Source organism: Suillus subalutaceus, assembly GCF_016647625.1.
Source record: "Suillus subalutaceus strain FC151 chromosome Unknown DFJ58scaffold_4, whole genome shotgun sequence".
Classification (NCBI taxonomy): Eukaryota; Fungi; Basidiomycota; class Agaricomycetes; order Boletales; family Suillaceae; genus Suillus; species Suillus subalutaceus.
In genome coordinates, this window is record NW_024540253.1 from 339018 (window position 1) to 359601 (window position 20584).

Sequence of the window (20584 nt, forward strand, 5' to 3'; positions counted from 1 at the left end):
GGTGTTACTATTAGGCGGAAAACATGTGGACAGCGATAAGCAACATCCTGAAATTCATTTGATCCAAGTACAAGTACATATAATCGTAAATCCCAGTAATAGGACATGTTTCTCGCCAAATTTCAGGTTTACCATTCCATCTTCTTACCCGGTTTTATGCCTGCAACGGGAATCTTCTGACCCTGGTATCCGAATCCATCTAACCACGACCAGAGAGCACTACGTTTCTCCTCAAATGAAGTAATTGCCTCCTCCCTCTGCAGAGTCAGGCCGATATCGTCTAACCCGTTGACAAGGCAGTGTCGCCTAAATGGATCGACGCTGAAGGTGATAGCCGGCTTTCCACTACGTCTAACTTCCTGCTTCTCGAGGTCCACCTCAATCTCCATGCCTACCTCGGCATCCGTAGCGAGGTCCTTGCAGTCTTCCTCAGACAGGGGCAAGGGCAGCATGCCATTTTGCATCGTGTTGTTACGGAAGATATCTGCAAAACTTGGCGCGATTACGCAGCGGATTCCGAAGTCATTCCTGATAAGGGGCTTTGTGAGAAGGTCACAACATGCAAAAATGCAAGGATGCTCACAGAGCCCATGCTGCGTGCTCCCGTGAGCTACCACAACCAAAGTTCTTGCCAGTGCAGATGAGAATCTTGGCTTGGTCGTAAGGAGACTTGTTAAGAATGAAGTCCGTCTTTCCCCCGGTTTTCGGGTCGAAGCGCTGAGCGAAGAACAAAGCGTTGGCAAGACCGGTCCGCTTCAGAGTTTTCAAAAACTGCTTCGGGATGATCATGTCGGTGTCAACATTGTCGTTATGCAAGGATGCAGCAATGCCTTTCACGATAACGAACTTCGCGACTCCGGAGCCAGAAGAAGCAGGCGGCAAAGAGGTAGGGGTTGCGGTCTGGGTGTGCGATGGGTGCTCTGGCTCAGTCGCAGGTCCGGTAAACTCGGTCAAGAAGTCGAAGGCACTCGCGAGAGTCAATTTAGGACCAGCTGCAACCTTTTCCTCTGCATCTGCGCCGAAAAACTTGCGAACGTCTGTCAGCTTGCCTGTTATAGCTGCCGCCGCAGCCATAGCAGGGCTGACGAGGTGCGTGCGGCCACCGGCACCCTGACGGCCTTCGAAGTTGCGATTGCTAGTACTAGCGCAGCGCTCACCAGGGGCCAACTGATCTGGATTCATGCCTAGGCACATTGAGCAACCGGCCTCACGCCAGTCAAACCCTGCACGCTTGAAGATGACATCTAACCCTTCCGCCTCAGCGTGCTGTTTAATCAGACCAGATCCGGGAACAACCATGGCCTGTACATTTGAGGCGACCTTAGCATCGGGACCGGCGGCAAGGACGATCCGGGCGGCGGATCGAAGGTCTTCTATGCGGCTGTTTGTGCAGGACCCAATGAACACTTTCTGAATAGAAATGTCCTCCATTGGCGTGTTTGCCTGCAGGCCCATATAAGCTAAGGACCGCTCTGCCGATGCACGTTTCGAAGGGTCGTACATGGTGGATGGATCGGGGACCTTGCCAGTAATCGCGACAACATCCTGGGGGGATGTGCCCCAGGTGACGGTAGGAGGGATATCTGCAGCGTTAATATTGACCTCAATGTCAAATTTAGCGCCCTCGTCACTCCTGAGAGTCTTCCAGTATGCCTCTGCACGGTCCCATTCCCCGCCCTTGGGAGCGAGGGGACGGTTCCGCAAATATGCAAAAGTGACCTCGTCAGGTGCGACCATGCCTGCACGAGCACCGGCCTCGATGCTCATATTGCAAACACTCATGCGAGCCTCCATGCTCATGTTGCGGAACACCGAGCCGGCGTACTCGATAACACTTCCAGTACCACCAGCAGTTCCGATGACACCGATGATGTGTAAAATGACATCTTTTGAGCCAACACCTTCGACAAGCTCACCATCGACGGTGATGCGCATATTTTTGCCTTTCCTCTGCAAAAGAGTTTGGGTAGCGAGAACATGTTCCACCTCGGAGGTTCCAATACCGAAGGCCAGGGAACCAAAGGCACCATGTGCTATTGCAATCATATCAACGTCAACTCGTATCGGCGGCAGTATTTTAAACATACTTGAGGTGTGTGAGTCACCGCACACGCAAGTGATGCCAGGCAACTAACAAGATTCAATCAACCCCATGCTGTCACATCCGATAGATATGAAGACTTACCGTGAAGCCTTGCTCGGGTCCAATGACATGCACGATGCCTGGAAAGTACCGGTGTCATTTAGTGTTCGCACACACTAAGCTCCATTAATTCAAACCTTGGCGCTTGTCAGATAGCCCAAAATAGGTCAATCCAAAGTCCTTGACGTTCTCTTCCAGTTGCATGACCTGCGCACGCGAGTCGGGTTCGGCAACAAAGGTATCCACGGACTTGTAGCTTTTCCGGGAAATGGTGCTGTCGCGATATTAGTCTATGCAAAACAAATATGTATCATTCAACATACGGGATGTTATGATCCACAGTGGCAAGAGTGCAGTCTGGGCGACGAACGAGCCTCCCAGCATTCTTCCTAAGTTCCTGTCAGCATGTTGTAACGAAGGTCAGCTTGATAATTATGCTCACAGGCCTTCAAACGCCTGAGGGCTCGTGACCTCATGGACAAGATGACTGCGACACAGTGAGTTCACATCAACGAGGAAGAAAGCCCATCTGCCTACCGGTCAATGTAAATGAGGGCAAGGCCGTCTTCGTTCACATCTCTATCTGTCAATCAGTATACGTCCGATACACGGACAGGGGGGACCTCACACAACATGATCGTCCCAGATTTTGTCATAAAGAGTTCGAGGACCAGCGATTGTACCAGGCATGATGTTGAGATAAATGGTGGTGGGGGAATAAATGATACAGTAGATGACTGTCACCGTCTAGCCTTTAAAGCAGGCTTGTTAAAACAAAGTTGCTCGGCCGATCAAATTGTATTCGGCCGGTGCCTGATTTGGGATTGAATTACGCCGCGATTCTAAGCTGAGGAAGTCACTTATAGAACATAAGCCAAAGTAACAACAGATATCAGTGAATGTTTGAACACCGTGTGCCTCCTGTCCGCAGCGCTCGCGATGCTTTATCGCCATTTGGATTATAAATGAAATCTTCAACCCCACTTTTCGATTACGATGGAGCTGTATGGCATGCGGGGCTATGCGGGCCCACAGTGTGCCGAATACCTCCAGATACCCTCCTCACGCTCTCACGGGCTGCCCCATATCATTCAAATCAGACCTGACTAGTGCGTCTACTGAACAGGGGGATCAGGTTGCACAATAAATTAACCGAGTATCGTGAAGGAAAGAAAGGATCAAACACGCTTCATGTTCCATCAATCGCCTAGCGCCTTGTCTACAGGTCATGCCAACCACTTGTACGTATGACAATGCATCATTCATGATTACTGCATATGGCTTTTGTTATCGAAATACGTACCACACGCATCACATTATCGTGAATTGTCTGGGGTCTGCGAACTTCGACCACCATACATCTCCCGTCGATTCGCTAGGAGAGTTTTGGCATTCCGATCAAGAGTCGCTTGCAGTCTCGCAGCCTGAGAGACGGAAGGGATAAGGGAGTGTCACAAGATAAGACTTGAAAATACGCACCGCTGCATCTTCTGGTCGCAAAGCCCCTTTCGCCATGTTATGTTTTCCGAATTTAAGGCGCTTGATACGAGTGGTTTGTGACTTGCCGACGGCATCCTGTTCCAGCAGGGCTTCACATTCCTCCTCTGTTGCCACATACCCTTGAAGTAGTGAGAAAAATTTGTGTCGGAGGACGGTCTTGATTCTCTCCAGTGCCCGTGCGCTATACCACCCGTCTCGTTCCTACCAATGCATATGATCAGTGAAAACCCGTTTCCACATCATCAGCTACTCACGTCACAGACTTCCCGAAGGTTTTCATCGTCTTCAATCATCACCTTCAACATAGGGTCGTGAATATCGCATAATTGGAACGCGGCTGTCTCTTTAGTGAGAGTCTTCCCGTCAAATATGTGTGATTTACTAGTGAACATTTACATTGAGCCAGACACAGTGACGATTATGAAAGCTTACCGCCGATCGGCCTCGAACGATTCCTCTTGCTCAATGGACCTGTTGATGTATGTGGCAGCCGACCTGCCCTCTTGCCGACGCGCTACAACGGAAGGCCGTGCCACGGGGTGGTTGGCATTCCGAAAATATATCCGTTGATATCTTTAGGCCTTGACAGTGAGTATCCGCCAATAACAATACGTACAAAACTCACATTCGAGCATCCAATTCTTTCCGAGGATCGTATTTAAACCGAATCATTGCATCTCGCCATGGTCCATCTGAGAACATATATCCGGCTAAAGGCATGATAACTTTCGAGCTGTAGTCGCTAGTTAGACTTCTGTGATCGTATGGCGTAGTACGCACTTGTGTATTTCTCTCAATTCTGCAGGCGAAAATTGGTTGTAAAGAGCAGCGCGAGTCCACACAGGGCGCTCATTCATGAACTGCTTAAATGAGCAACTAATCAAACAAGAAGGATGAAGAGCAGCTCACTTCCAGTATTCGGTTCAAAAGTTCACTATTAGCTTGAGTACGTACATTTTCGACTGTTGGAGGAGGACCTTCAGGAACCTATTACAGAGAATCAGAAATGCTGCAGGGGCACGAGAGGATAAGTCGAACATTGGGATCGCCGAAAGCGATCGTTACTGGCCCGTGACCTTTCCATCGGCCCTTATTGATAAGCCTCTTGCGCTCTTCGCCAGTTTCTTCATTGACGAGGGTTGTTACAATCGAGGCAGGGTTTGCCTTGAAGCTACGGGCTTGTCAGCAATTTAGAGGAAAACGAGCAGAAGCACGCGCTTGTAGTTTTGCGGCACGTTTTGACGGCTGAACAGCGGAGGGGGAAACAACCGCAAGTTGCTGCGAGATTCAGAAGTTTGCTCGCTTTGCTCTGCCAATGCTGGGTCTAGCTCAGGTGGGTGGACGGACGCTGGAACTACATAGTCCTCTTTTTCCTCCGGAATCGAGTATTGTCGGATTGCATCGACTTCGGCATGTGAGGTCTGCGGATCAACCAATTGAAACACTGTGCTTACCATCCATCCGATCCATTGCAAGGCGCAGCTGGGCCAAAGGATCATTCATGTCAGGCTGAAACTGATAATCCGCCATACCTTATAATTGCAAGCACGTTAGCGAGATACTTGAAAACGTGGGTTGGACTCACTGCGAAACCGTGCGGTCTTCGGGATGATACCCACAGCCTCTGCAGTGAACTCCCCAACACATTCTCCGTCTGGGTGCTTTCGTTTCCGTCTCACGACTTTCAACAGAATATTGTTGGTGCTGACTATATCGCCCGGTATTGGGTGTGCAAATGGGTTCCCTGGCCGTAGATTGAGCTCAAGAAGAGCTTCATTCTTGGCCGCGGTGCGTTTGAACGCGGTTTCAAGGCGTGAAGGCCCTCCGAGATTACTCACCGCCAACGGGACAGATTCGGGTTTGACATAACCCGGATATTCGATAGAATAGAATGGTGTAGATGGCAAGGGTCTTTCTGGGGCTTCGGAACGTATCGTGGAAGATCCTGCCTCATCTGACATGACTGTAACGGCAAAGGATTGACAGGAGTTCACAATTGCAACACAAGACAACTGGCAAGTCACTCATATCAGAGACTAGGAGGTACTATTAGGTACCTATTTTACGCTATAGCCTATTTCAATTCCCTCCAACCTTCTTGGACAGGCCCATAAGCTCCTGTATGGTATCCTGGCAAAAGGAAATCGGCGAGAGCATAAACCTCTGAGAAAAATTTCCTCACCTGCGAAGTGAGATCCACACCCGCCTTTTGCAACTCAGAGACAACTTTCTGCGCTGCTTCCCTAAACTCCGAGTTCGCAGCCAACTTCATCATCTGGAACGCCGAAGGTGGAGTGTTTGCGTCAATCCCTGGAAGTAAAATGTATGAACATGTGTGAATAACCAAATAATTCGCGGCTGACCTTGAGCCTTCATGAGTTCCGCAAAATCTCGGAGCGCCATCAAAGCCTCTGGTTTATCCGCAAGTTTCCCGAATATTGAAGTGTTCTTGAACTGCGAAAGGAAGGCATCTTCATTCTCTGAGGCGTGTAGTCGTGGTGTGTAGGAGAATGTGCGTCGACAGCGGAGGAGTGCCAGTGAACTCGGACGAACCGGTCGTCTTGCTGAAAGTAATGCTCGACGTATGTGGTTCATGATAGAGGGGTCAGAGAATATTGAAACAACCGGTACCGTGCGCGTGAGTGTTCCGAAGTAAATAAATTTCAGCCACAAACGCGTTTTGACGAACGCGGTCACCATGGATAACGACTACTTTTCCATTGATGCTATCCTAGCTGAAAATCAGGTTTGTGTGATGTATTTGATATTCTAATACTCAATGTCTGGCCTAGAAAATACAATGTACCTTCAAAGTCGACATCCCTGACATGGGTCACCTCGCAGGTGGATCTGACCGTGATGTGCGCGTCTCAATTACCCTTTCCACGCGAATCATCATTGTTCAAGCTACCTTAGATCAAATCATTGACGAAGGTTCCAATACCGATATGGCTGGCCTATATCATGTTGTTCTCGTGCGTCTAAGTTATATCCAGTAGGCACAAGAACAAACGGATCTTCAGTGACTGGGCCGACTTCACTATCCCTTCACCCTTTGGCACACGAGTAAGAAACGCGCTCAAGGCTGAGCCTCGGAGCGTAAAGCTATCCAACTTGGTTGGTGCAGGTGGACTATGGTACGGTTTTGGAAAGATGGTCATGGATATGTGCGTCTCGCCGTTGATTTCAGGAAGCATACTTGACTGGCTACAAGTTTGAGTGAAGAGCAGGCGAATGGTATATCAGAGGTGTTAACAAAGGTACATTGTCTGCATACGCTGTGTGATATTGTCAATAGTCATTTTGTTCAGGCCTTCAAAGGACGATTGCTAGAGGTGATTGATCAAGCGCAGCATTTCGCGGCGCTTGGGCCTGCAGGAGGAGGCGGACCTTCTACCGATACCGCACAGTCATTCAGAGAAGGGCTTGATGGTACAGAAAGGGAATGTCAGTACTACCGAAAACTATGGCTTTGATGCTTACTCACCAGTCTGTACTCTGTAGTGTTTGCGCTGGCTCAAGAAAGCGCAAAACGAATGAAACGATGGCATGAAGGAAATGATAAGGCACGTCGGTGAAGAGTTCTAAGATTCGCTCTGCGTTATGTATACCATAAATCATTGTTCTTTTTTGTCTGTACTCGTCTCCATATTGGTCGTCTCATTCGCAGGAGGAACTTTTTTAAGCTCTTGCACGAACCTATGCATTGACCTCAGTTTACTGTTCAACATTTGTTTGCCCAATACAACGTACCATTTTACGCTCGCCCACAGAGCGAGTTGGATACCCATCAAAACGAAGAAGTGCGTATTGCCTTTCGTTAGGTACGCTGACCAAAGGAAGACGAAGAACAACAGTGCAAAGGCAACATCGACAGCGAAAAGAAATGTTGGATGGAGGGATGAACCTGGTTTCAGAATGAAAGAAACGAACGAGGGCTCTTCTGAGTTTGATGTCATATTCTTCGAGTAATAACTGGCAGTCAGTCCCAAGTTGGGAGTCGGGAGCAAAGGTTTAAAGTTGTAGTACGTGACTGCCGTCACTGCCCACCATTTCGCGATTTTCGTCTGCAGCACTCAATTTTGTACTTGGCAACTTTACTAAGTACAATCTACATATTCTACTATTAGCTGAGGAGTTACTGCCAGTGGGGTCTACTGTAGCGGACCCTGGTACTAGCTAGGGGAATCGTTGCAATTTGTGCGTACATCCTATTGGCCATGAGTGTCTCAGGTTCAGCTGGTCAACAGGCCAACACTACTTATCACCGATTTATCTATATCCATGAGCAACTGTGTACCAGCTATCATGACATAGAAGAAAAGGCACGGTCAGATGTTATTGACCGTCAAATAGAAGAAGTTTAGGAAGGAGTATAATATATTTCTTCTCGGTATGTATCTTCCTTTCTACCTCGAGATGTCATGTATCTATATCCTTCAACTGCCCTTATCCGTTCAACCCCCTTCTCTTTGTTCTTACGGCTCATATTCAATCTCAGGGGCCATCGAATCTGGAAAGTCGACAAATGATAGTCAAGCAGATGAAAAACACTCGTTAGAGCAGCTTCACCTAGAATGAACTCGTGATGTTCCGTCCAACAATATATCGGAATACTCTCGCCTCAGCGCAAGCCATTGTCCTACAGATGCATAACATGAATGTGGAATGTTTAACGCCTGCAAATCGAGTACGTTCTCTCCCGCTTTCTCTCCCACCCCAATTTATCCCATGCTGTAGACATTCGCCGAACTTATCGTCGAATACAGGGTTGAAAGCACTCCCGATTTTGTTTTCTCCGCCGGTATTGCACGAGCCCACTCATGAATTATGGCGAAACCCTATCATTCCAAAAGTGATGGACTGCTCTATCTTTCGACTGGCAAGAACGATTGGCGGTATACCCTCGTGCCCAAGGTGTCGCCGTCGCAAAAGACTGGATGTTTCCACTATTCTTGCCCATTATATTACGAATGCACCATCTCTTGCCCTGATCTATGTATATTTGCTCATCACTCCCCGGTTTCCTGGTTGCACGTCGACTTTTGTGGTTCTGTTGGATAATGAAAATTGCACCAAACTCTGTTTGCCCATATAATCATTACATACCCTTCTACGCTGTCTGCTCCAAGTACTGTTTGCTACTCCGTTTTCAAACCTGTACTGATCTCGGGTGTATGTACAATACTTCATACGTAATTATTGACTGGTGCTCAACTCTCAACGGTTCCTGTCAGTTTGAGATACGCACATGCTGGGGACTCTGTATTAACCAGTGCTGAAATATGACAACTCTAGTCCTGTAGCCTTGATTGGTTTTGACCTACTGGAGAGATCCGACACGAAACCCAAGCTAATCATCTGCTTCAGGCGGCCCTCCCACATCAATGAGACATTCTAATTGAATTGAGCTGTGAGTAATCTCGTCATATCATAACGCAATGCAGCTCGCGTTGTTAGTCGAGAGACTCGGCCTGTGGAACGGGAAACCGATGGTTGCTCTGGAGGAATAAGTGATGGTTCGAGCTCACCTTCATGCCTCGAGGCAGCTCGTCGCATCCACTATTCAGCTCCCATCGTCCACTCGCTGTCATAACTGCACACCTTGGAATCGAACCGAGAGAGCACATTCATTGAGAGGTCGCGTGATACACGAGCTGCATAAGCTGCGGATACATGTCCCATCATCGGGTTAAAAAGAGCAGTAATAGTCGTCGGCGGTTGAGATAGGGGCGACCAGGAGGACTGGGCGAGTGGTGATGATGATGGTTGGGGGAGGTGGAAAGATGGTGGGGTTGCATCGGGGAGAGTTGTGTAACGAATTCCCGCGGATACTGGAAGTGGATTGTCAGTGTCTGGGCGTGACTAGTAAATCGATTCGTCTTATTTCAGGCACTCCTCTCTTTTGCACTGATGTAGAATTCGGCACCACCAGAAACTCTGCCCTTCAGACCACCGCCGGTTGCCTCTTCGTCAACATGTTTAGGTCTTGTTCCAGGGGACGAGTTCAAATCCTCAGGAGGCTCAGTTGGATTTCTGAGCCTGCCAAAGTTGTGTAAGATGCGCACACCCCACATCCCATCTTCTGCGCTATACGTATATTCAGAGAACCACTTTCCGATGGCATGCTGTAGGCTGAACATGACGTTGCTGACATTGTCGCCTCGAGACCGCTTCTCGGAAGAGAGACTGGACCGTGGATTTGATATCGCTGCAACAAGTGCCTGTAGAGTAGGTGATAAGCGTGTAGAATAGAGCGCATCGAGTCTACCAGTAGGCAGGTACAACCGGCCATAGAGTAAGTAGTCTGAATACCGCACGTCAACACTTCAAAACGACCCCACCCGGAAGACCTACCACGTGTGTTAGCGCGCTCTCCGGCGAGCCATTCTTCCTCCTTTCCTTCTGGCCTGCGAGGTTGGTCGTACACCTTGAAACGCTCGACCATGTCTTTGGAACGGACACTACAGGAGCTCTTCACATCGAGGTTGCAGGATGTGAATATGTAGCCTACTCAGCCGATGAGCGACGGCATAGCGTTCATGGAATACGAGGTGTTGAAGAGACCACTAGGAGCTTTGGATATGGACAGATGCAGCCCACGAGGGACGCTGAAGTCCAGTATAGCTAGTCATCCGGTACATGTGCTTCAGCCCAGACCAGCAACAGAGTTTCTGAGGGGCATACCGTTAGAAGAACGGGTCAAGTTGGGGTACAAGTTGTCTTCGTTCCATCCTGTTGCACGACAATAACTTCGCAGCACATAGGATGCGAATGGGTGCACCTCTCAGGCTAAGGCTGGGTGTTTATGCATGTAAATGATTCACGGCACTTCCAGCTGCGTGTTGCTTCGTTATACCATGTCCGACTGGCCATGCATCGCATCTCCCAACTTGTAAATTTTAGATTGTGGATCTGCAACGTTAACGAGTCAGGCCCTTTCACTCAGATCACTAGTATAAGGAGCACATCAACTAATCTTACAGGCAGGCCACGACGACGCAGCCTGCTGCACAAACTAGACTTGATCGGGTCAGCTTACATAGTGCTTACATATTCCTGAATCCTTCTCCTGTTTTCTATCTCCTATCTTGCAATCATCATCGTCAATACGACCATCCAGCTGATGGCTGACTTGAGACGAACCGCGGGACCTGGCGTCACTGAATGGAGTGAATACGACCTCGATGCCTACCATATCACTGTATCATCCCAGACCAAACGGAAATTCTTTGGTATGCCTCGTCTTCCACCGCCTGCCCACCCTAGTGCACTTGTCGATTTCATGAATCCTCCGGATCCACGAATCATGTCGGCTAGCACGAAAAAGTTGCTGGGGTACTTTAATTTAGGCAACTACCCATATTATGGACAGTACAGGACAGGAAGGATCAATTTCTTTGCGAAGCTATTGGAGACATATGGATATAATGATGGCCGAAGGATCGTTTTCACTCACCATCCACTTCCACTTCCTATCTGCGGGGTGTCTTCGCTTGTAGAGATGGATATTTCTGTCATGGATGATGACGAGATTCTCATGGTGGTACAGGATAAAACTCCGACGAGGTTCGACGAGAACACGTCAGAGTCACAGTCATGGGTGGATCCTGAGGCTATAGTCATCGCAGGGGCTATTGCTGCGTATGCAGCAAACAACAAGGTTCGGGTGGATATGAATCTCCCTCTTCTCGATGTCATCACTATTCCCGCCATCACTTTGGAAGGACTCACTCCCACCTTCTATAAAATCCCCGTCACGGCCGAACTGAGCGGGCCGTTGCAGGAGGCACGTATCCTACAAGTAAAACACGCGTTCTTCGATACTTTCCGAAGTTTACTGGACACCCCCGGGGCTCTGCGATCAGGAACCCTAAGGACAGAGCTGAGTTTTTGGCTTGTCTGGAGGCATTTAAACAGTTCTTGCGGAATTGAAGAAGCTTGGACTGTGCATCATGCACTTACCCGCCACCGCCAGGCTTCGTGCGGTTGTGGTTAGGCCTGGCGCATGGAGCGGGAGAGCGCGGGTTGGAGGTTAGGTGTGGTAGGCGGAGGGAGTCTGCAGGGTTGGGCATAGCGGACGTTAGCAAACGCGCGATGGCAAGGTGCTTAACCTTACATTCCAATGTGACGAAATCCTTTCCTACATATTACGATATCTTCTTCTCACCGGTTCTTTGATCCGGGCCTAGTGAAATTCTCTTCCAAGTGAGGCTCATCGTCCATGGTCGAATTTTCTTCCAAGTGAGGCTTGCTGTTGATGGTGAAATTCTCATTCAACGAGTGAACTCAGTGAGTGAGTGACGAGAACGACAAGCCCAGATCGAGGAAGTGAGTGGTGGACGGCATGGGCAGGTAAGTAAATCCGGCCAGTGACTGTCCGTGGCTATCCGTTGAATTAGTGGGCAATCACAAATAGACCGTAGGAGATAGCACTCTTTGGAGTCCTAGTGACAGGCACTGCAGCTGAATTTCTAGTTCTACGGAACATTCCATACAAGTGTCAAAAAGTATGTATCATCGTTACCAATTATAAGGACTGTTTGAATATTCTGACCAGGAAACTATTACAAGAGACTACAAGGTACTACCCAGGGAAGAACAGTGATTTGTTCCACCATAGCAATGATCAAGGGAGGTGGGCCGGACTCGACTCTGAATCAACCCTCGGTACTTAGTGATCGAGGGCCAGGGTCATCCTGTGTTCAGAATCTCGGGCAAAGCCAGCCGCGGATTGGACCCACACGTCGTCATCAGGCAAATATGATTGTATGTTTCTCACAACGGCTGTGCGTCTGTTTGGAACTTCTGACCACCGCCACACGATATCCGATTTGATGTCACTGCCTTGCTTGTGCAGCGTGAAAGTACAGCGGCGTACTCCACTTCCATCAGGTGGAGAATCAGTTTCTGGGTCGGCTGATGGAATAAATCAGCAAGATGAAACAAAAGAAAATAATTGAGTAATAGTACATCGGTCAAACGTGCCCACCCATTCAAAATACTTGTGCGCCACGAAAGCGACGGATTCGGGTCGAGGTGTTTCATCGCCGTTATCTTCTCCGTCAAACACGGGGACAGTTGGGGTTCGTAAGACGGGAAGCTTCAGTTTGTCAAGTTGTGAATCAAATAGAGCGAGACGCATAGGAGTTCTAAATGATATTAAATGCTCGATTCATCGATGGAATACTGCACTGCCATCTAACGCACTGTGATTCTGGGGAGAGGAAACTTGCCAAAGCCAACGCGTGGCTAACAAGCTGGAGATACGATGCGATAGTGTGACTTGGCAACGACCAAATTTCCTAAAAACGTGATGCACACAGCAAGAGCAAATAACACGTACGGTTTGTTTTCATTTATGGGTAAAAAGTATGCAGATAGCTCGTGCAAAACAAGCAATGATGGAACAGAATCTAGAGTTGCTTTGGCATCGAGAGGCACAGGATCGGAGGCCTTGTATGTTCTAAACGCGGATAATAATACAACTAGGTGATTTGGGGTTGGTGGGTAGCTGAGGGTTGGGCAAATTGATCACATTACACCACGCCCATACACAAAAACGGGGACCAACAAGATGTCAACCTCGGAACTACTTTGACAAGTGTTCCCTGTTCCAGAATTGGTAAGTAGCCATTCGTCGTTGTACTCCCAAAGGCTGCGTATGAGAGCCTGTCGAGCAGAAGAAAGAAGTAAAGCCTTGGCACCCGTAGGAACCGACAGACACATGTGAATTGGAGCTGAAGGGTGATAATTTCCTTGTACTATGAGAGATTTATAGGGCGGCAGGGACGGATCAGACGTGGGGAACATTCGAGCCATGGTGATAACAGTTCCTGTGCATGACTGACAAGTTGAAGACTCAAACTGTTACTCCACCGGACACGTGATCATCGCGACAAGTTCACATTCTCTGCGAGAACTTCCATTGACTCATCAGGCAGTGATTGCACCACGTTGAAGTGATCTTGGATCCCTGGGCGCTAAGAATCCCCGATCTCCTGAATGTTCTTATATTCTGATATGTGTAGGTGGAGGATTTTTCCGCAAAACTCGCACGTCGTGTTCCTGAGCGTCAATCCATACACGAGTACATACCATGCATGTTGCAAGGTGCACAGCAGTATAAAAACTCACGGTCGACTTACGATTATACAGGTTGCGCCTCCTCGACTTCCCTTCTTCAACTGACACACTCCCATCCTGAGCCATATCGTTATTAATGGCCAATATGGCAGGTCGGGCAGTCATAGGTGCAGCGCAGACAGCTGCTCAATTTGCTCCAGTGCCATGGCTCGCACCCGCCACGGGCATATTGGTCGCATTGATCAACATGTTTGCAACAGCGGAAGCAAATAAGTATGTAATGTCTTCGATAGTCCACAGATCCGAGTACTGAACAGCCCGTCACAGAAATGGGATCATTGTGCTCCAAGATCGCTGCCTGAGTCTTATGTCCATCATCAACAACGAGGGGCAGAATTTGTCCCCGGATCAACAGGCTAGGCTGTGTTCGGGTGCCCAGGGGTTAGTGGTCTGGCTTGATCGCTGATCAATCAACTGATCTGCCCATCAGCACCCTTCAAGATATTCTGAACAGAATGGAGCCGTGGTGCTCCATGTCCAGGGTCAAGCTGTTCGTCAAACAAGATGAGCTGGCTGGTACCATTCAGCAATGCCACGCAGATATTTCAGATTGCTTGGTCAAACTACAGGTACTGAAGCGTGCTCTAGCAAAATTGTCCTAACGCCTCTTCAGATCACCTCTCACATATCGATTCATGCATGGCAGACAAACTTCGAGTCGAGTCGTGCACGAGACAAAGAAGACATCGTGCAGTATTTGGGCGACATCAGGAACCAGCAGGAGCTCATGCAAGTCGCACAGACGAAGCAGGCTGCAGATCTGCATCAGATCATGAAACTAATGCAAAAGGTCACTCCAACTCACCACTGGACTAGTTTTGATGGACTAATCGCTATGCAGAATCTTCCGGGTCATGTTCCAACCACAGATCGTGGTATGGAAAGCAACCTGTACTACGTCCAACATTCGTCTCAGTCGCTTTTACCAAACATGAACCTCAAACGTGGTGAAGTGAAGCGCATCGGACAGTATGCTGTCAAGGGAACGGGATCAGCGGATATATGGGAAGGCTACTATTTGAACGAGGAAAAGGTGGCCATCAAGATCCTACGGGCTGTTCACTGCGAGCCTCAAACACTGCGGGTACATTATCACTCTCCCCTGCTCCAAATTGCGTCCTCACATCGTTTTCTAGAGGTTCAAGAGAGAAGTGGACATCTGGAAACGCGTGTGGGAAGCTGACCGCGGAGAGCATATCCTTCCTTTCTACGGTTTCTGTCAAAACGACGGGCCTTTCCCGTAAGCCCTTCGCCCTATATGATTGTCCACCCCTCTCACCATATCATTCGATCAGGTATGTTGTAAGTCCATGGATGGTCAATGGCACAGTGGACGAGTATATAAAAAAGTACCCCACCGTAGATCATTATACTCTGGTATGTACAAGTCTTTTGAGGAATGATTGGTGTGATGTTGACTCATTGCAGATCAAAGGTATTTGCGAGGGTGTGAATGTCCTGCATAGCATGACACACCCGATCGTGCACGGTGACCTCAAAGCAGTGCGTAGCTTTTATCTACACTTTGAGGGCCTGACGTGATTGTGCTCCTAGTCCAACATCGTTGTCGATGCCAACGGGAACCCCCTGCTGGCTGATTTCGGCTTCGCCAAGGTAGCATCGTATTCCAATAGTTGATTAACCACATCACTGATATGTGAAATCAGGTCTTGGAAGATGTCACGGGCGTGAATTTCACGATGTCTGCTGGGTACCGAGATCGACAATGCTGTTACTTGCAACGTACTGACCCAACGTAATCCAGAGTTTCGAATTCCCAGAGATGGCTTGCGCCAGAGCTCTGCTGTGACGGCGGCATGCTTACCACCCAATCTGACATTTTCGCATATGGCATGACTATACTCGAGGTAAGTCAAAATTTCACTCGAGAACAGTTTACATATCTCATAGCATTTTTAGATCATGACCCATGAAGTACCGTGGCACAACATCCGCCACACAACACATGTCATCATCAAACTTTCCAGGGGGGAGATGCCCCCACGTCCCAAAGATCCTGCGGCCAGCGCAAGAGGTCTGGATGACCGTCTATGGGAGTTGGTCAAGGGCTGCTGGTCAGCCCCTGAGAACAGACCTTCGACGAGAGATATTCTTGCTTTCCTTGGATAAAAAACATCGCTATGTCTTACTACATGTATATTGCTGTCATCCGTGCTGTCGAATTGCATATCTCACTGTTTGACTTCCATCGTCTCAAGTGGAGCTACAGGTGCAGCGTCTCACCTTCTCAGCCGCAGCCTCCCATCCGATGCATCCCTGGCCCAACCCCGCGGCGTCCACAGATAAGCTTGAACTTCCAAAACCATCATTAGGCCAGTATATTGACAAACGAAGCAAAGAGTCCACCTGTCAGTTCTGCAAGAATTGCTTGAATGCCTCCAGGCAAGCCAAGATCTCAATTCTGTTCTGGAGAAAGTGCATTCCTTCGTTATAGGGTAGGGGAAGGTCCGGAATATATCGAAGAACATGTGTTGTTGTTGGGGGATACATTCCCCATGCAACGGCCTGGCATAGTTGAGCCGTGACTGTGATTTTGTAGAAGATTGGATAGGTGCCATGCATAGTGATGGCCGGAAAAGTGATGGTGGGAAGACGAGGCCGACGGCTCTTGGACCGGATTTCGTTGTCATTTGCAAATGCAGCAATAGCTGCTGCAATGACCTGGGGTTCTGGATCTTTCAACTTCTTGTCCTGCACCAGCATGACAGTTGTCCGATCTTCTCTAATAATGCAGACATTGGCTCGTGCTGTACAAGTCTCTCCGTCGATGTCGAAAGGATAACCATGGGAAACGAAAATGATCCCATCATCACCATCATATTCAAGCTTCTCCAATAACTTCGCAACAAAGTTGTCTATTGCTGCCTCGTGGCCACCTGATTCATCCACAATTTCCAGGTAATGCAGTAATTTTGCAGTCTCGTCATCTGCTGCATTTTGTCGAAGCCAGGTGGACATGAAACCATTCAGTGAGGGGTTATCAGGTTGTCGAAGGAGTGCTGTATGGAAGAATTGTTGTTTTGACTGAGTTACTATATTGATATTGTATGCCATGAGGTCACGGTGAGTCCATTCACCTGAAGTTTTTGCAGATCGTGTCAAGTGAGCCATCGAGAATATTGTGTAGTCTCACTGGACTCAGGAGTCAATTTGTGATAGTACATCTATGGGCAAATAAATGACATCATTGATCTCCTCTCCGAGTCAAAGCTTGCGGGTTTGTCCTAGACTCATGCTCCGCAATTTCGGCCTTTTCCGGCGGCAGCATGCGACATCGTCGTCTCTGCTTTCGTTTTCCTCTAGAGCGGACATGCTTGTCTATTATTATTGGCGTATAGTGCGTTAGATCGCACTTGCTTAATCATTATGTCCGATCCGTCTGTTTTTCTACCCGGCTCGCCTCCTATCGGTTCCACCTGGGGTTTCGTTTGCAGTGGAGACTTAAGGACGCGGGCCAACCATGACCATGTTTTAGCAGCCTCATCTCAGTCAGAAAGCAGTGAAGAGCACCGTGAAGATTGAATTATAGCATCTTGATTTGGTATGCCTCTGTTAGTCTACGCTTTTTTATGTTGACGGTGTTTTAGTAGTATCTCCTCTTGGTGCCTGTCCGTTCGTGTCACAATTGTCTATGAACATCAGTAAATTACCAGGCTCTGTGTAGATCTGGACAGATCTGGACGGTGCACCAGGTGTACTTGAAATCATGGAACACCCAAGAATAGCACACCATCTTCACCTCCTTTTCTACCGAGTCGTCCACCATCTCCGTCCCCCTTGTTACTCGGTCCCGCGCCTGTCCCAGTTAAAGGTTGAGTATGCCCTTAGCGTCACGCTTGGTCCAAAAGTCATGAAAGACCACCTGACGCAAGGTTCGTGATCACAGCGTCACTCAACCTCACCGCTAGCCCAGCAGATTTGGTGGTGTCCACTACTAATTCATCGACTATCCGAACTGCACATCGGTTGCATGTTGGAAGTACAGATGGGCAAATGTACCTTCTCTGACGAAGGCTCCGCCCCCACCAAGCCAAACCTCACTCGCCTCCATACCCTCCGTGACATAAGTAAATACAGCACGGCAAATCGAACCGTCACCAAAAATCCACCATAGGCAACAGGATAAATGTGTGGATTCACGACAATGAGTACAAGGCAGCACGACTACAAGAAGATACAGAGCAAAAACTATGACGAAGGGTTCTTGGGTAGCAGGTACTATTGGCTAATAATGGAAGATGGCGCCAAGTACAGGAGCCCTAAAAAGGTAAGACACCCCAATCTCGTGGCCTGTTGTTGGTAGTTGGCGAAGGTGAGCCGGCGCATTGACAAATTGACAGCAAGATGTTGAGCAAAGAGGTAGCACAGGTGTTGTTGCTGGCAGCAAGCGGGTAGGGGAAGCGAGAAGCAGGTATCGGAAGCGGAAAGCAGGTAGCGGGAAGCAGTTAAAGTAATGGGGGGCGTGTGGTAGGAAGCAGGTGACAGGTGGCAGGGACAGCCGGTGACAGGTAGCATAGGGTAAAATGCCCGAAGCACGAAGGTCAGATGCAATAAGGAGGGGATGGTTTACTTACTGATGAGCGAGGGTGTGGCCAGCCTCTCGTGTAACTCCAGCATCGACTCGAGCACGTTTGGTGCGAAACGTAGTCCATACGATCATGAGGGGTTGGGCCCAGACAGTGAGAGAAAAGACTCCATATGTCGAGATGAATGCTTGGATGCACGTGGTATAATCAAAGGGAAAAAGGAAAAGCAGAGCAAGGGAGATATTTCGACGGCGACGCTATAGTCCCTTCGCTCGTGCCTCGTTACGTAATAGACTAACAAACTACGCATAGGTTATACACAGCTTGTCCACAATCAGGTCATGATTTATCTTTGTCCTGCAGTAGTGGCCCCCAAATATGTCGGATTAGCAACTATAGGCATCAATGCCTATTTGGTCACTGTCACTTTCGTCGTACGTACTGTACAGTTCCTTTCACAAGCCACTGATCGTTATGTAACTACAGTGACTCACTTACCCTTTCTCCCTCGCACTTCCGCAGTGACTGTGACTATACTTCGTACCGTTGTCAGTCGTACTCACCGGGACTGGCTCACTCGGCACCTCCGAGTCGATCACACCTGTTCACATCACCATTTAATTAACCTCCTCCACCAGCCATCATTATGGCCTGTCATCGACGCATCACCTTCGAGTCTTCAAGCTCAACAGGTTGTCGTCAATAGTATGTGTCAGATCTATCTTCATTTAGCACGTACTGATGATTTCCCAAAGCAATCCGGGAGAGGCCAACCTCGTGATCAGTAATGCTACAAGTCGCCATCAACAGTATGTGTCATCTGCCTTCACTCAGCACGTGGTACCCATGATTTCCCATGACAGGCTCTGCGTCCGACCCACTCGATGATACCCTCCCAGTCATGGGTGAGGAGCCAAGCCACTCAGAACACATCCAGGACCCAGAGAGATACACCTCAGTGGAGTGCAACAAGTCGTAATTCCTGGTATGTGATATCTATCTCCGCTTAGCTCGTATTGACAATTTCTCAAGCCATTCACGCAGCTTATTTCACTCTTGGTCTCCGACAGATCCCCGCTGGCTTCCATACGATGATCAAGACTGACGGTGCTGAATACCAGACAAGCAATAAGTCCGTACACGCAGACCAGGCTGTCGTCGAATGGCACGAGCGCATTCTTCTGTAAGTTGTCCTTAACTCCATCTGTCCTGCTGGCATTGAGAAAGACTCGAGGCCGCGCGAGCCATTGTCTAAAGTTCAGATCAGCGTGTATGCCCCATTTGAATCGGGTCCAATGCTCTGTCACGGAGAACTCGTCTGTACATTCGAGATCTCCGTCGGAGAATTACTGGATTACAACGAAAATCACATGGTCAATATTGTCTATTGCAAACAACGCCTGACAGATGCTAACGAGGATACCATACCCGCACAACGTGTCAATACCTGTTCGAAGACCCGTACCCGTTGGTACGGGTATGGGTAGAGCTCTTGACACCCGCGGTTTGACCCGTGCCGATCCCTACTTCAATCATCTACGCATGTTTTGAACGCATTCAGACATGCGATGGTGTGATCTCTGTTCCGACTGTTACGCATCCCCGCATGTACAGTGGTTACAGGGAGTACTGGAACATGCCTGCGGACGGTTGTTTGGATTGTGGGGTACGTTCCGTCGCGGACAGCTTTCGCTAGCCTTGATGTGACCTTGATCTTATGAAACGTGGCACTGGGATCATGCATGGTGATGGCGGGAATCGTAATGGACCGATTACGGTAAGGTTTGCGCGAACTTTTGAAAATTTCGATGTTTTTATTATATGCGGCAATGGCCTCTGCTATGACCTGAGGTAGTGGGTTATGGAGATTGTTCCTGATCTTATTCTCTTGAATCAGGAGCACTCTCCCGTCGTTAGCGAGAACGGAGACATTGATTTTCGTCATACGATTGTCGCCGCACACGTGAAGTGGTAGTGGAAGTTGGGTGAAGATTATGTGTTTCTTTGTATCGTAACCTAGCTTCTCCAATATTTTTGCAGAAAAGTTATCAATGGCCGATTCGTGGGCATCTTGAAGATGGTCTGCGAGGTTGAAATAATGACGTAGTTTTATCGTTTCTGTGTCCTGTGACTGGGTTTGACAAAAACCCTTGGAGTGATGAAACTCTAGGAGGCCTCAGTGTCGTCTTCCCGAATAATGTTTTCGCATCCTCGTCGACAGTAGTAATGTGATAGGACTCGAGATCTC

At 48.6% G+C, this 20584-nt stretch overlaps 11 protein-coding genes across 11 annotated transcripts; 4 read left to right on the forward strand and 7 right to left on the reverse strand.

Moving 5' to 3' along the window:
* Positions 1 to 28: 28 nt before the first annotated feature.
* On the reverse strand, positions 29 to 3086 carry DFJ58DRAFT_757984 (aconitase family-domain-containing protein). The gene is made up of 9 exons (XM_041388251.1): positions 2772 to 3086; positions 2681 to 2722; positions 2586 to 2630; positions 2467 to 2532; positions 2281 to 2417; positions 2186 to 2223; positions 2088 to 2130; positions 584 to 2033; positions 29 to 528 (listed from the first exon to the last, which is right to left on the reverse strand). Exons 1-9 carry the CDS (start codon positions 2831 to 2833, stop codon positions 129 to 131), a joined length of 2283 nt encoding a protein of 760 aa, XP_041250256.1. The 5' UTR covers positions 2834 to 3086; the 3' UTR covers positions 29 to 128.
* Positions 3087 to 3193: 107 nt separating this feature from the next.
* DFJ58DRAFT_757986 (RNA polymerase III transcription factor IIIC subunit-domain-containing protein) lies at positions 3194 to 5615 on the reverse strand. Its single transcript, XM_041388252.1, has 11 exons — positions 5229 to 5615; positions 5098 to 5175; positions 4862 to 5048; positions 4682 to 4814; positions 4553 to 4630; positions 4424 to 4503; positions 4269 to 4376; positions 4076 to 4216; positions 3898 to 4024; positions 3623 to 3844; positions 3194 to 3567 (listed from the first exon to the last, which is right to left on the reverse strand). Exons 1-11 carry the CDS (start codon positions 5602 to 5604, stop codon positions 3460 to 3462), a joined length of 1638 nt encoding a protein of 545 aa, XP_041250257.1. The 5' UTR covers positions 5605 to 5615; the 3' UTR covers positions 3194 to 3459.
* On the reverse strand, positions 5616 to 6322 carry DFJ58DRAFT_757987 (uncharacterized protein). Its single transcript, XM_041388253.1, has 3 exons — positions 6007 to 6322; positions 5826 to 5953; positions 5616 to 5773 (listed from the first exon to the last, which is right to left on the reverse strand). The coding sequence occupies exons 1-3, from the start codon at positions 6236 to 6238 to the stop codon at positions 5723 to 5725; spliced, it is 411 nt and encodes a 136-aa protein (XP_041250258.1). The 5' UTR covers positions 6239 to 6322; the 3' UTR covers positions 5616 to 5722.
* DFJ58DRAFT_757992 (uncharacterized protein) lies at positions 6323 to 7417 on the forward strand. Its single transcript, XM_041388254.1, has 7 exons — positions 6323 to 6389; positions 6436 to 6504; positions 6560 to 6618; positions 6667 to 6810; positions 6858 to 6903; positions 6955 to 7090; positions 7148 to 7417. The coding sequence occupies exons 1-7, from the start codon at positions 6342 to 6344 to the stop codon at positions 7219 to 7221; spliced, it is 576 nt and encodes a 191-aa protein (XP_041250259.1). The 5' UTR covers positions 6323 to 6341; the 3' UTR covers positions 7222 to 7417.
* On the reverse strand, positions 7013 to 7677 carry DFJ58DRAFT_319481 (uncharacterized protein). Its single transcript, XM_041379823.1, has 3 exons — positions 7397 to 7677; positions 7131 to 7342; positions 7013 to 7068 (listed from the first exon to the last, which is right to left on the reverse strand). Exons 1-2 carry the CDS (start codon positions 7600 to 7602, stop codon positions 7261 to 7263), a joined length of 288 nt encoding a protein of 95 aa, XP_041250260.1. The 5' UTR covers positions 7603 to 7677; the 3' UTR covers positions 7013 to 7068; positions 7131 to 7260.
* A 1579-nt stretch (positions 7678 to 9256) lies between these two features.
* Positions 9257 to 10488, reverse strand: DFJ58DRAFT_319549 (uncharacterized protein). The gene is made up of 3 exons (XM_041379824.1): positions 10331 to 10488; positions 10001 to 10270; positions 9257 to 9950 (listed from the first exon to the last, which is right to left on the reverse strand). Exons 2-3 carry the CDS (start codon positions 10089 to 10091, stop codon positions 9532 to 9534), a joined length of 510 nt encoding a protein of 169 aa, XP_041250261.1. The 5' UTR covers positions 10092 to 10270; positions 10331 to 10488; the 3' UTR covers positions 9257 to 9531.
* Positions 10489 to 10769: 281 nt separating this feature from the next.
* Positions 10770 to 11438, forward strand: DFJ58DRAFT_626703 (uncharacterized protein; the record flags this gene model as incomplete). The annotated part of the gene is made up of 1 exon (XM_041381124.1): positions 10770 to 11438. A coding segment is annotated over one exon (669 nt), but the record flags the coding sequence as incomplete, so codon positions are not given.
* An 879-nt stretch (positions 11439 to 12317) lies between these two features.
* On the reverse strand, positions 12318 to 13503 carry DFJ58DRAFT_877705 (uncharacterized protein; the record flags this gene model as incomplete). The annotated part of the gene is made up of 4 exons (XM_041394474.1): positions 13218 to 13503; positions 12990 to 13157; positions 12617 to 12795; positions 12318 to 12562 (listed from the first exon to the last, which is right to left on the reverse strand). The coding sequence occupies exons 1-4, from the start codon at positions 13463 to 13465 to the stop codon at positions 12318 to 12320; spliced, it is 840 nt and encodes a 279-aa protein (XP_041250263.1). The 5' UTR covers positions 13466 to 13503.
* An 85-nt stretch (positions 13504 to 13588) lies between these two features.
* DFJ58DRAFT_758020 (kinase-like domain-containing protein) lies at positions 13589 to 15996 on the forward strand. Its single transcript, XM_041388255.1, has 12 exons — positions 13589 to 14002; positions 14057 to 14170; positions 14220 to 14358; positions 14403 to 14579; positions 14631 to 14873; positions 14926 to 15029; positions 15085 to 15166; positions 15218 to 15292; positions 15344 to 15403; positions 15457 to 15500; positions 15555 to 15657; positions 15710 to 15996. The coding sequence occupies exons 1-12, from the start codon at positions 13866 to 13868 to the stop codon at positions 15917 to 15919; spliced, it is 1488 nt and encodes a 495-aa protein (XP_041250264.1). The 5' UTR covers positions 13589 to 13865; the 3' UTR covers positions 15920 to 15996.
* A 111-nt stretch (positions 15997 to 16107) lies between these two features.
* Positions 16108 to 16942, reverse strand: DFJ58DRAFT_758027 (uncharacterized protein). Its single transcript, XM_041388256.1, has one exon. The coding sequence runs from the start codon at positions 16919 to 16921 to the stop codon at positions 16160 to 16162; it is 762 nt and encodes a 253-aa protein (XP_041250265.1). The 5' UTR covers positions 16922 to 16942; the 3' UTR covers positions 16108 to 16159.
* Positions 16943 to 19192: 2250 nt separating this feature from the next.
* On the forward strand, positions 19193 to 19523 carry DFJ58DRAFT_721635 (uncharacterized protein; the record flags this gene model as incomplete). The annotated part of the gene is made up of 3 exons (XM_041384820.1): positions 19193 to 19241; positions 19274 to 19321; positions 19369 to 19523. The coding sequence occupies 3 exons, from the start codon at positions 19193 to 19195 to the stop codon at positions 19521 to 19523; spliced, it is 252 nt and encodes an 83-aa protein (XP_041250266.1).
* Positions 19524 to 20584: the final 1061 nt, after the last annotated feature.